This window comes from Halictus rubicundus, chromosome 12, assembly GCF_050948215.1.
Source record: "Halictus rubicundus isolate RS-2024b chromosome 12, iyHalRubi1_principal, whole genome shotgun sequence".
Taxonomy (NCBI): Eukaryota; Metazoa; Arthropoda; class Insecta; order Hymenoptera; family Halictidae; genus Halictus; species Halictus rubicundus.
In genome coordinates, this window is record NC_135160.1 from 13,591,358 (window position 1) to 13,605,456 (window position 14,099).

The window sequence follows — 14,099 nt, forward strand, 5'->3', positions numbered from 1 at the left end:
CATTTCACCGTGAATCGCATCCTCTTCTGCGATTCGACGCGAACAGTATCGTCGCACGACGCGCAGCGCTTCAAAAACCAGCTTATTCGAAAACTTGGATCGCGTGGAATCATTCAACCCTTTGCACTCGGCGCCAGTTTCAATCTAAAACTAAATTTTTCTTCCGTCTTAGAATATTTTCATTTTATTCATACGAAACTGATCTGATTTCTACGTATAATATTGAAATGTTTAGTAATCTATTGAATTCAAATTTTGTAATGTAACAAATATTTTGTAATATTTTTTGTCGTTTCTTTGAAATAATGCTACTACAACAATTTCTAGTGGTGATTCAGAGTCACCACTCGAGCGCAAAGGGTTAATATTTGGTCCACCCCGAGAAATCAATGCTCGTCCGAATCCTATTCGAAAGATTTATTTTTATTTCAAATGGATAACGAATTCTTCTGACGCTGGTATTTATCTGATTTTTTTGTGAATTTTTAAGCATAATTATCTCTTCAATGAAGGCTGTTTTAAAAATTCCGTATAAGAATGTCGATCGCTTTCTACAGTAAATCTTTATCTGAACTGCAAACTGTCAAGAGCATTTAAGACTCGCGATTTAATGGATCAACAACGATCGGCCTTGTTTCGCCGACATATTAAATGATGAATTATGTACTGTTATCGTGTACAAACCTGTCTGAAAAGTAAGTATAACAAGATCAAGGACGCGGCTCGAAACTAGAACAGGCATTACCAGCTGCGCGGATCCGTTAGGATAGATCTAGTTCTAGCCAAAGGACTCGGCGACACGAACAGTACTGCTCTAATAGGACACAAAAATCACGATATCACCGACAATCATAATTCCAACACAGTGAAAAACATTTAAAGAGTTTATAAATACTAGGATGGAAAATAAATTTCCATTTCAGTTTGTCGCAATTCAGAAAATTCAGAAAATTGACTGCAACTAGGAAAATTTTTATAGACAAAATTGCCGCTGTCTAATAACGAGTGCCCGAAGAACTATTCCGTTATTTAGTATTATTTTAAAGTAAGAGGTTCAAGTCTCGTCCACAAGCCAGGTGGTGTTCGTAAAACGGAATGATTAACGCGGGGAAATTAATTATCGGACAGACGCGAAGATATTTGACGAATAGTTACCATTTTTAAAATTCACCTTCCCGTGCATGCGACCGGAAAGCAATCTGTTTCGTCTCAATGGAGGCTAAACGAGACGAGGAGAGGTAAAGATAAATTTAAAAAAAGAAGAAAGAGTATCGAAATGCTAAGCAGCGGGAATGTCCGGCTCGGAGCGATCGTGCGCACGCGAGAACGCAGCGAGCGATACCATTCGAAAAAGGAACCGAGACAGTAACGGTACCTCCGGGTAACGTGTGCCGTAATGCCAATTTGTTGGCTCCGACGGTTCTGGCGTTTGCTACTCTGTTCCCTGTTCGTTGTCCTCGGCCGATTCTCCTCCTTCTCCCAGATTTATCCTTACGCACCAGCGAGAACGGCACGCACTCTCCTCACAATGGTAAATTGAACAAAAGGGCACCGGGGGAACGCCCGAAGCGGCTCCCGAACGTGTCCGAGGAACAATGTTTTATTGCAAAGATCAACAGAGGATCCTACTCTCCTTCTTCCCCTCGTTTCCATTTTGTTTTGCTTGCTTTTCCCTCTCCGTGCGCCATTTTTACTGGACGCTTCGGCTCAATTCATTCGAAAGCTGAAAATGGCTAAATTAAAATAAAATTGATCGATTAACCTGTGCGAACAGTGAAGAGAATGCCAGACGAATATTATTTTATTGCAAAGATAAACTGACCATTCTATTCTGGCTTTGATCCTTTTTGTTCCCATTTTTCTGTCTTGATCGTGCTTTCCGGTAGGCCATTTTTACGGGACGCTTCAGTTCAATTGATTCGAAAGCTGAAAATGGCTATTTTAAAATGAAAGGCAGTGAAGAGAATGCCGGATGAATATTATTTTATTGCAAAGATAAACTGACCATTCTATTCTGGTTTTGATCCTTTTTGTTCCCATTTTTCTGTCTTGATCATGCTTTTCGGTAGGCCATTTTTACCGGATGCTTCAGTTCCATTGTTTCGCAAGCTGGAAATAGGATTTCTAGATTAAAATAAAAAATAGATCGATTCGATCCTACGAATCGTTTCTGAGATCAAGATTCACAAGTTTAGCGTGCGTTCACAACAGTATGCAAAAGTCGTACAATTAAAAAATCTGTGGTTCCCAAACAAATTCGAAACTGGCAAAATGATGACTTAAACTCCTTCTAATTTCTCGCGAACTGCATCATGTTTCACTTTAACCAACATCGATCGATTTACAATTAGCAATAACACACATTAATTACCAGACTAAAAGGCGGCAGAGTGAATCCAATTAAAACTGCACATACGTCTTTTACTTTTTTCCAGTTCTACTATCTTTTCACACTTTCGAGAGATCATTGTAACGATGATCATTGTGAATTTTTCCGATCGAGGATTTTATTACGCGATTTCAATGAGTAATGATCGAATTGGACAAATTGGTCTTTTGTACAAATTGTACAAATTTCACAGACTATAAAAATGGCAAACCTGATTGTTTAACGAGTCCCGTGTGTCGGGATAGTGTATTGCTCGGTCGTGTGTGAAAAATCAGCGCGGAGTCAGAATTATAATGCGATATCTTGATTTATGCATCCAATTGTAACGAGAGGCCCGAAGGGACCGTGGCCACGGTATCCTTCTTAGCTGGGATTAGAATTGAAGAGGGAACGATCCTGTTGCCCCGTCTACCGATTTCAAATCTGTGTCGGCGACCGACCGCCATTAATATTCGCGAGCGTTGCGCGAATCGCTTTACAACGCCAGGATACATTTATCGCGAATATTACACGAAGTTCAGGGTCACTACGGCCGGGAACTCGCGTGGAACGTGAGGAGGGTCGCGTTAGGCTTCGTATCGACTTGAGAGTTTCGAAGGTGTTACTCTTCACACGGAAAACGACAATGATCCTCTGATACTCTTCGGAGGATTGCAAATAAATTCCCCTCTGCAAATGCGAAACACCAAATGCGAAATACTCAACACCATAGACTACCTAAAATCTAATGTGTATACGTGCCTTAATTTCCTGTTTCTTAAACTCGTAATTTAACTCCCAATTTTGACTATTGAATTAGCGTTGAGTAATTGAATTACAGTGACTTCTCGATACATGTCATCAACCCGGATCTTGCCACTGACATGTATCGTCCAAGAGACGCACCCAAGCCCTCTTGAGCTTAGTAGTAGGGATAATTCCGCGACATTTATCGTCCAGGCCTTGCCGACATACAGTGACTCAAGCAATTGATCAAACGTTTAATTTTGTTTCAATTTCTATTTAATTGAACACATGTTGATAAGATGTGTAACAAAATATTTTATTATAATACATACATAGTTTTCGTAGTTCGTATAATACAGAATCAACTTAAATATGTTACACTTTTTAAACAAAATTAGGTGATAATATTTGTTAGTGATATTTGTAAGTGAAAATATTTTATTATAATATATATATAGTTTTCGTAGTTCGTATAATACAGAGATCAACTCAAATATGTTACAATTTTTAAACAAAATTAAGTGAAATTAACAAATTATATAATGGTCAAATTTTTGAGTTTGAAAAAATGAAATATTAGTACTTCGTATACCCTACTTTCGCTATATGGAGCGACCACTTGATTTTCACTTAGTTTTCTGAATTTAATTTCTGGGGGGGCAGCGGTGGATCGTCGCGATCGACAGTAGATCCCACGGGACTTCGTTCACGTGGAGACGCAGCGTTAGCAGGATCGGCGTGCGAGGTCCGCGATTGATCATCCGGGGAGGACTCCGCGCGAGGTAGATTAAGTCCCGGTTCGTCCCCGGCGTGGGTAAAGAAATATAGAAACCTAATCGCGCTCTCTATTTCGCATGCACGCGGTTGTTAATGCGAATTCCGAATCGGTGTCGTGGCGATCACGCTGAACCGGCGTCGGTTAACGATCGTTCTGCTCGTGACGCGATACCCGAGATCCTTGCCCGCGGTCACGTGATCCTGCTTTTACTTTTTTTTAACGCTGCCCGCATTAACTATCGATTAAACATTACCGAGTAAATATTAGCTCGACGCGCACCAACAAAAAGAATCGCGCGAAACCTGCTCCCACCTCGATACACAACGAGAAGTTACGAGCGGCTTTTTAGCATTCGTTTTCGATCATTTCCGAGCCTGTTCATGCTCGAACCAAGTCGTCCGAAGACTTTCAACGAAAAATTCGCTGTTTGTGTCGGGAACCTGTCATTTTTATAATTTTAACACGAGCAACAACCACATTAACACCTCGCACTGCGATTTCATTTATGCGAGCTTCTTTCGCGTTCGTGAGCGCGTTGAACAACAACAGGGAACATTTATATTTGTTGTATTCTTGTGTATTTTACAGTGGGAGTGTGTACTATGGCTGTAGAATGACAAGATAGAATTTTATTTCGGTCCAAAGGAAATTAACAGGAAATACATTTCTTTTTACATTTAATTAAAAATCTCCATTACGAGTCTAAATTGATATTATAGTACAAGAAAACAACCGAATGCTGCGAACTGCCCTCCATTTTGAACGAAAAAGCTGTAATTAACACATCTCTGGACTTTGTGTTCGTCTGTGTCGTAGATATAATATAAACATTATCGATTGCTAGAAATATTCTCAACTTGTCTTGTAAGAGTGAGAAGATTGAATTTATTTATTTATTTTCCATTCTCTGTGTTTCATCGCAATGTGTGCTCAAATAATGAAATTTGTTCGGTCATCCATCATGGAAGCGTTCTCGGAATTTCCGTGAACTACTAAATAAAGTAATAGTAATATATTTATTAATTTATTTCCGTCATGACTATAGACAGCAATGCAGTTGCGCAACTGTAAATTAAAACGGTTGAAAGGAAGTAGAAGAATGGAAAAGAAATGGATAAGGTTGAGCAACGTGAGAAAACTATTTGGGAACCGGGGATAAATCGCAAGTGTCAAAAAATTCGCAACGCGACATATAGAACAGAGACGTTTCCGAATAGAGGGGGAACATGAAGCGATAGTTTCGCGACGTTTTGTTAACAAGTGAAACGCGGCGGAGAGCACGCAATCATTTTCTTGGTGTTCGTTTTGATCCCGAACAGCTCTCACTTATCTGTTGCTCGTTTATTGAATACATTCGTGGCGATCAGCATCCTCGGTCACAGTCGATCGATCTTCCTTGTCAGTGAAGCTCATCGATCGTGCAACTATGTCATCGGACAAGTTGAATGTGGTCGATTCTCGTTTATCCGTTCCCGGGACCGGGACTAACCGGAACGCCCTGCCACTCCCCCGGTAGTTGTTGCTGAATGTTCATCGCCGGTGCATTGGGTATCGCATTTGCATGATAACAGGCTGCGTCTGTCATTATCTGTTGCTTCGATTCGTCACCGGTGCATAATTTTCGGGAGGGGATCCCCTAACCGTCCGTTTACATCGAACATGTGAAACTTGAACGGCTCGCGGTACAAATATATAAAATGTTGTTGTTATTTTTTTTTTTTCACTGTACCACTGTTTTTCCACCGTGAGAATTTGCCGAGTAGAAACTGCCAACACCGAGATCCATATTTTTATCAATACTTTGAAAGAGAATTGACGCTCTGTGCAATTATTAGACTGCGGATCTTTATTGGCACGTGCAAGTTTGTAAAATTGTAAAAATAAGAAATACAAACTAGGAGCCCCTTGATCCATGAAAATGAGAATTTTCATACCTAAAGATCGGTAATTTGAATATAGCGAGTTCTCGATATATGTCAACTAGGGTCTTGCCAGTGACAAATAGCGTCCAGGAGACATACCCGAGTCGTGCTATGTCCTCTCGAGCTTGGCGGCCCCTCAATGGGTACACTCTTCGGTAGTGGGGATAATTCCGCGACGTTTATCATCCAGGCCTTGGCGACATATATCGAGAAATCGCTGTACAGTGTAATCGCAGGTTGCTAAACTTTCTAATTACTTTTATTCAAGAATTTAGCTGTTGAGTAAACATAAGCGTTGACAATTCTACATTTTATGCATATAATTATGATTACAATATGAAGTACAATATGAAGAAGCACGTTTAATATTTGTTCCAGAGCTGGACCTGGTGAAATTACAGGAGGACACGACCTTGGCAGGATTCACGCCGCTAATGTCGAATCCTCAGGATCCTATTTACGCCGAGAAGACCGAGGACATGGTAAGAATACTTTTTACAGTGCAGAATTAATTTTAGTAGTATGAAAGAAGGTCGTGTACCTATGAAATATTTTCGTGTTTCAGGAAATAGCCCAGGTGTGCCTGAGGATAAACAAGATTTTGTTCTTCGGGCAAGTATACCTCTGCGGCTTGGAGACGCCAGTGTTGAAGTTGCAGAAGAGCGGAAATGGCGAGATTGAATATGTCTCTGTGGTCGAAACTTCGAGCATTAGCACCCCGAGCTCACCTCCCGAGCAGGTAAGCTTATCGGTTAATTGAGATTTGTATAAATAAACACGTCAAGTGTCGAATACCGACCGGAGTAATTTGACACCGAGCTAAAGTAATTTAATTAATAAATCCGAAACTGGAACGTTACGTTTGCTGATAGGGGATGCCTCTTCAACATTTTTGCGTTCTACAAATCCTAGTAGACGTATAAATATATTTACATATTATTTTTTAAATAATAAATTTCATTTACTCAGGCAGGCTTTAATACGTTATTAATGGACTGCGAATGTTATGCATTTATGACAAAAGTGAGTGGGTGTAATTCAAAACAGTGAGACGATTAAGAGAGAAGATATAAAAATGATGAATGAGCAAAATAAATTTTTACTTAGCTCCTATAGATTGCAATTGTATTCTTTATTTTGAATAAAGGTCCGCAGTCTAGTTATTACTGTCCGGTGAAAACATATAGATGGAATTGTTATTTAACTCTTTAACATCATTAACACTAGGTTTACGGGACCCGTCAAAATGACGGGTTTCGATATTTTTAATTTAAAAATATTAAGATTGTAAGGATGCATAGATGAGAAATTATTTGGCACATTTATTTCTTTGGGTATATATTACTTTAAAAATATTGCTAAAATTTTGGGTAGCACGTTCTTGTCATTTTTATGAAGCGATGCAAAATATTCACTTTTAGTGCTCCGTAAACCTAGTGTAAACTAAGACATTTCAACGTAGCTCCTATTTATTGCAATCGGACCGGAAAACTGTTTCTCCGCGTGTACTTCCGCAGTTAATTAGTATCAAGCGAGCTGCTAAATTTCCCACTGGCTCCGAAAACTATATTTTCAGTTTGAACCCTTCGGTGCTCGAATTGTTCCTTTGAACAGTTTTTGCGCCCCGATAATCGTGTTTGCGATGGAAGTTAAATTGAAATTAGCCTCGGGCTCGGCTGCCCCGGCGGGACACGGGAACGGCTTGATTAAATAAAAAAAAATCGAAGCAACAAGCCCAACGCGAAAGGAGTTGTTACTAAATACTGTTAGGAAGTCTCGATGACTTTTCGCAGCGTCGGGGTAATTGGTTCAAACGAGGCTCTAACTCGGTTTGCAGAGCGACTCGGAGCTACTGGTCGAAAGTTACAGCGAGGGCGAGGACGAGCCAGTACCCACCCTGAGGAGATTACCCTCGTGCTCGGATGTGCCCGATGACACCACCGCGTCGGGTGCCGCTGTCGAGATAAGGTCGCTGATCGAGAAAAAAGAGGAACTCGAACGACGACAGCGGAAGCAGGATCGTCATCGGCAACGGGTACAGGTGAGTACCTAGCCTGCAATCATTTTGTCTCACCTTCGGAGCACCGTCATTGCGCGTTTCCGTAATTTTTCTTCCACGATTATTGGACCTGGAAAATGTTTTGACCAGAATAGTCACTGCATTCCTAATGAAAGGGACTATCATTGTAGGTGTTCAACAAAGGGTGGTTCCATTTTAAAAAGTCAAGGTCACCTTGATATCTCTAAAAAAAAATGGCATAAAAACAAAATTTTCTTTTGGCATCGTGTCAGCCCCATTGTACCATTCAACTTTGTCCTTACCATATTTTACGTATCTTTAGAAACAACAAAGATATTTGAGGTGCAAACGTTAGGTGACTCACCCTGTATATAGCAGGAGGAGGATCATATTAATTCTAACCCACTTCCAGACAAGCTAGAAACTTGAAAATTTGGAATCAGCTGTGTTTTATATCGAAACCAACAGGAAAAATCGAAAAACCCGAAAAATATATATATATATATATTTTTAAATCAACTCATGCAAGTCAAAATACTAGAGCCAGCGACGACGCCAAGTTCCCTAGGTTGTAAAGCTTGAATTAGGTAAGTGCAACGATCATTGTCCTCTGGGAATTGGTCCTTCCCGATATCACAGCCCTTATAGGCAAGAGGAACTTGATCCATGCATCATATCACAATTTTGATAGGCGAGAGGAACTTGGTCCATCCTTCATATCACTGAAGTGGATGGGCCGCGGGGAACTTGGTCAACCTTTACACGAAGTGTTTCGGTTTGGATTTTCGAATTCTTTATGCAAGGTTTGCAAACAAGCATTTTATCTGATGCGAAACAAATTGTATAAAATATTTCACGAGAATAGGAATTGGATTCCAATTAAAACGTCCCCATAAATTACATTCTCCGTTCCCGAGCGCAGCGGCCGCTTTCCTCCCTCAGGAATCGCTCGAGAATCCCCATCGAACGAGAGGATTACGTCGGTTCTCCGTTCGCCTAAGTTCCCCTTCGCTGTCTCGCACCTGGTCGACCGTAAAACAGAATCGACACTACCGAATTCAACGTGGCTCGAGTTTTCTATAAATAGAGACGTCAGTCCGATATCGCGGCTCAATGATTCTCCGGCCGAGATATCCGGACAACCGTTTCCTCGGGCGGAGAGCTCCCTTTATCTTCATCGTCCCTTAGGGCTGCGCCGAAAGGGTCCCGGCCGAGGATGGTCACCGGACCGACAAAAAAAAAAAGAAGAAGCGATTAAAAAAAAAACGGCGAGAAGGAGACACGTTCGTAGCGCTAAGTCGAACTAAATCAAGAGATTACCGGGACACGTTGCACCGACGTCGGCGCGTACTGTTGCATCCACCCCCCTCCCCTTTTAAGACCCTTTTCGCGACGCTGTTCTTCTTCCGCCCGTCCTTTTTCCCTTTTTATTTCAACGGTCCTTCGGCGACGCGGCACGCAAACCCGCCGTTTTTATTTACGGCATCGACGATCCTCCTTTTTGCATATTTATTATCGAACCCCCGTCAGGGGCCGGATTTCGCGTACTACGTGTGGCCCTATGGGCCCTCCATCTTCACGCCTCCGACTCGCCCGAGGAAATTTTTCTCTCAAATGAGCCGCGCCAGGAAGAAAAAAATCGCCGGACCCCTTCTTCTTCTTCTGCTTCTTCTTCTTTGTCCAGAAGGTTTTAGAGTACTCTGTTTTTGATGAATACTGTAAGACCGAGGGGACCGAAATTTCGGTTCTGTCGCGTACACTCCTCTTTGATGTCCTGCCGCCGGTATACGGAGAAACTAGCTCTACCCGATTTCCACTAGGGCGCACCGTCTGCTGGATTATTTATAATAACATAATTTATATCATCATTCACAATAATACATCAACACTAGAACTACCGAACCAGTCAAAATGACTGGGGGATGATTTCTTCTTTCACGATTAGTGAAACTATGAAAACGTTTTCGCGAGAAATTTTTTAACACATCTCTTCTTTGGAGTACATGTTACAATAAAAATCGTATGAAAGCTGAGTAAATTCAATCTTGCTGTTATCATAAAGGGATAAGTCTAAGTCACGTTTAGGGCTCGGTAGTTGTAGTGTTAACCCTTAGCACTCGAACGGCGAGTGTAAGGCGCCACTAAAAATTCCTGTATCATTATTCGAAATATTTTTTACATTATTAAATTTGTTTGTGTTCAACCCTTTGCACTCGAGTGGTGACTCTGAAGCACCACTAGAAATTGTTGTGGCAGTATTTCAAAGAAATTAGAAAAAATATTACAAAATATTTGTTACGTTACAAAATTTGTATTTAATAGATTACTAAACATTTAAACGTTATATGTGGAAATCCGATCAGCTTCGTATGAATAAAATGAAAATATTCTAAGACGGAAGAAAAATTTAGTTTTAGATTGAAAACAGCGCCGAGTGCAAAGGGTTAATAAATTACTAAACATTTCAGTACTGTACGAGTAAAGTGCACCACTTTCGTGTCTATAGCATGAGAAAATAAATATAGAAGGGTAATATTCTAGGTCGGAAAAAATGTTTCGTTTTGGAGTTCAAATGGCTTCGAGTGCAAAGGGTTAATACAGTTTATAGATGCTCGTGCAAACTTTAGATCACTGCAAAAACCATTCTATTTTTTTCATTATTCTCGTATCAAACGTTTATCAACATATTCGTGACACTTTTCTGATTGAAACGAACCCAAACACGACACAATTCGGATCGTATTTATTTGTTTAATCCACGATTTAGTAAAACCTCGATTATCCGAACGAATCGGGTAGATGTAGGCGTTCGGATAGTAGAATAGGCGTAGCTATATGCGTTCGGCTACTTAGTTGCAGTCCTAGATTAAATCTTCGACAAAATTTGTACAATTTCTCCTGGTATCGATTAGTGGACATATCTCCGGTTCGGATAATGGAGGTCCCGTTGAAAATCGTGAATTAAACAAGCATGCACGTTCCGAACTATGTCATGTTTGGACTCGTTTTAATCGGAAAAACGTCACGAATACGTTGAAAAGCGTTTCACAAAGAAAATATTTAAAACATCTGTGTTCCTTACAAGAATATGATACAGTAGTTTTCTGGGCGTCCAATCCCAGATTCCCAGGGTCCACCGAAATCCCGTGTCTCATTCTTCTCGAGATCGCCTTAAGAGTCGGGCCTAACGTTCCCTTCTTCATCGGTATCATTCGGATTATCCTCTCGTTCCACTTAGTTTTCGTTCCCGTGAAAGGGGAGACCGAATAAATTCGGCTGTATCTGTTGAATTTTTTTCGGGCGAGACGGCTTTATCAGAGGGCGAGAGAAGGTTTCAACGAGAGAGGGAGGGGAAAGGGGAAAGGGGAAAGGGGGAGAGGGCAGACACGGAATATCATCCCGAGTATAAAGTTACCCCAGCGGACGTGGCACGATAGAGGGTCGGCTGACAAGTGTGCCGTGTTCCCTCGCCGAAATAAAGGATACTTTTGATATCCTGTCGCTACACGGTCCCGGTAGTCCGTGTTCGATCGGGCTCGGACGCCATTGTATCGCTGCCCCGTTCTTCTTTTCTGCACCCTCGGCCCCCACCCCCTGTCCTCTTCTTTTCACGTTCCGGGGGATGTTCCCTGCGTTTTTACGAGGCTCGATAAGCAGACGTACATCTTGTACCGCGATACCGGCTATAGCAATTCGCTCTTCATACAGTAACTTAACCGTTAAACGCACGAGCGGGGTCCCCAAAGGACCCCTGTGTCGGATTTTGTGTTAACATTTTTAGCCGCGCCGTTTGTCAACTGAGAGCTATTCAGCTATTTGCTTCTGTCAATATTTAGGTTATGTTTAATGTGTTCACTGAAATAAATTGTTGCTGTAATCAAAGTTAGCAAGGAATTAGGTCCTCAATGGACCCCATGCATGCATTCATGTTCCTAATATTTTGATTACCTATGCACTTAAGGGTTAACACTTGATGAGGATGTTCCGGATGTTAGTGTCCTCCTACGTCACGCTTGGATGTCGCGCACGGTTTCGAGCTCGAGCGATTCTTTGTTCTTTTGCAGAGATTTTTATTTTTTATCTTTATCTTTTACATTTTAGTGTTGCTCGAAGCTAGTTGTTCACTCGCAACGAGGTGATACTACTTGTAGGATGTTCAGTGAACACGTTAACTGCCACGTCAGTCACGTTTGACTGACAGTGATTTTTTACTAGGTTTAGACATTCATTTTATTTATTGTGACATATGCAGATAAACCGAATTTCATTGAGATCTTTGGAATTCAAAAGGGTTAACACAGCATCCCCTATGATACATTTGAAATTTCTAGTTTCGCTTTCATTCATTAGACTACTCTGATTTTATAAGAATCTCTGGGAATGATACGTGGCAGTTAACGTGTTAACAGCAGGGACCATAACTGTCATAACCAAAAAAGAAAAAAAAGTCATGGAATAACAAGTATATCGTCGATTAAAATCGTATTACAAATAAGGGTTATAAGTAACAGAACATTTTTTCTCTTGTTGGTAAACGTTATGAGCGACCGAAATGAACTGCTCTCGTTGATAACTGTTATATTTATTCTTCATCGATAACCGTTATCGAGGAGGATCCGATTTTTTGGACACTAATAACTGTTACTTGTAACCAAACAGTGTAAAAATCGATATTCTTTAATCATTTTGTTCTTCGAATTTTGTTCTTTATATTTCGTGTAGATTATCTTAAATTGCAATAATAATCAACTTTTTATCAATGATTTTTATTGTAGAAAATTTTAGAGTAACTGTTATTTTTGGTCCCCGGTTGCGAATAACGTTCCCCAATTTTTCGAGCTCAGCTTCAATAATAATCAACTTTTCATCAATGATTTTTATCGTAGAAAAGTTTAGAATAACTGTTACTTCTGGTCCCTGGTGTTCAATTGAATGGGTATCTAGATATGAAATTTAAAGGAAGACATACAAAGCAGTTCTTTGTTACAAAAATTATGTATAATATTGTTCCGAACATCAGTGTCCAATTAGATCATTCCAAAAACAAATCTTGACCCGTGTTGTCCAATTCTTGATACATGACTGGCCTTATCATTGCATTTCTCGCGAATAAAAATATTTTCCCCATGGAAAATACGAGTAATCGCAATGATTTGATCGTTTCGATCGAGTAATTTTTGGCATACGTGACATTCTCGAAAATACGTTTCGCGAGACATAAACCGCCGTGACCCAGAGTATGGCAGTTGTCCACGCTGATATTGCAGGTTCTCGGTCTGACCGTCACCTAGATTTCCCCTTCAATCTCAGCCGCGTCGAAACGATCGATAAATCACCCGCGATTCTAGTTCAAGTTCGCGGCAGTGCGTCCGTTATCCCGTTGAAAACCGGCGCGAAAACGCGAGTCGTAACTGTACCGAAAAATTAACGACGCTCGCGCGGAACAATTAACCCGTCCCGTTTTCGTCCCGATTTAATTTCGCCGCCAGACACGGAAACGGTACTTGCTAGATCGCGAGGTTGGATTCGCACGCGGAAACCGCATTGTAACGCGTTTCGGAGCGGCGAATTCACGCGGTCGACGGGTCACCGGGACTCGGCGAATTAAAACGAAATTAGGAGTCCCGTGGTGGCCTGGCGACGATTATGCGATTTCGCGACCGGTTTCGGATCTGGGAACTCACAAACCGTCCGCGTGATTCGGCTTTAACAAGTCACGCCTTGCTCTGACAGCGCACCGGCTCCAACGAGGTACCGTTAAAAAAATAGTTGACGAATTATTCGGTGAGTAATGATCCTCGCTTCTCGACTGAGTGACATGCCAATCGGATCTTTTTAATTGTTCAACTGGTCGGGATTGGATTTCGCGATTTCCACGACGCAAGCGGAATTTTTTAAAGCGACAGGGCAAATTTTGTGTTGTAGAGTTTACCGAAAAACGTGCATACAAGAATGAAATAATTTTACACGTAATTTTTCAAGTCATATTCTTTACTGCTGCTATTAAAACAACCAATAGTTGAATACATAAAAAATGAACGTTATACGTGCTCTTTCATTTCTTTATTTCGTCTACTGAAATAATGGGTAATAATGGATATTATTTTACATGTATTATTATATTGGGTGAGCAATCCAGTCTTATGCTTTGGTCAATATCGACAAATTGTTAATTGTCAATTGTTGTTGTTGAATTGTGATATGCTAGTATGCGGACAGGCATAGTTACTGGGTCGTTCGGAAAGTAATTTCGTTTTTCCCAAC

General features: G+C 40.9%; 1 protein-coding gene across 4 annotated transcripts in view; it reads left to right on the forward strand.

The window, feature by feature from the left end:
• Nucleotides 1–14,099, forward strand: part of LOC143359488 (uncharacterized) — a 208,594-nt gene that overhangs the window by 137,141 nt on the left and 57,354 nt on the right. For all 4 annotated transcript variants that reach the window (XM_076797426.1, XM_076797428.1, XM_076797427.1 and 1 more), the window contains 3 exons: nucleotides 6,194–6,297; nucleotides 6,381–6,554; nucleotides 7,653–7,856. In XM_076797426.1, coding sequence (XP_076653541.1) covers nucleotides 6,194–6,297; nucleotides 6,381–6,554; nucleotides 7,653–7,856 — 482 coding nt within the window. The remainder of the gene's footprint in view (nucleotides 1–6,193; nucleotides 6,298–6,380; nucleotides 6,555–7,652; nucleotides 7,857–14,099) is intronic.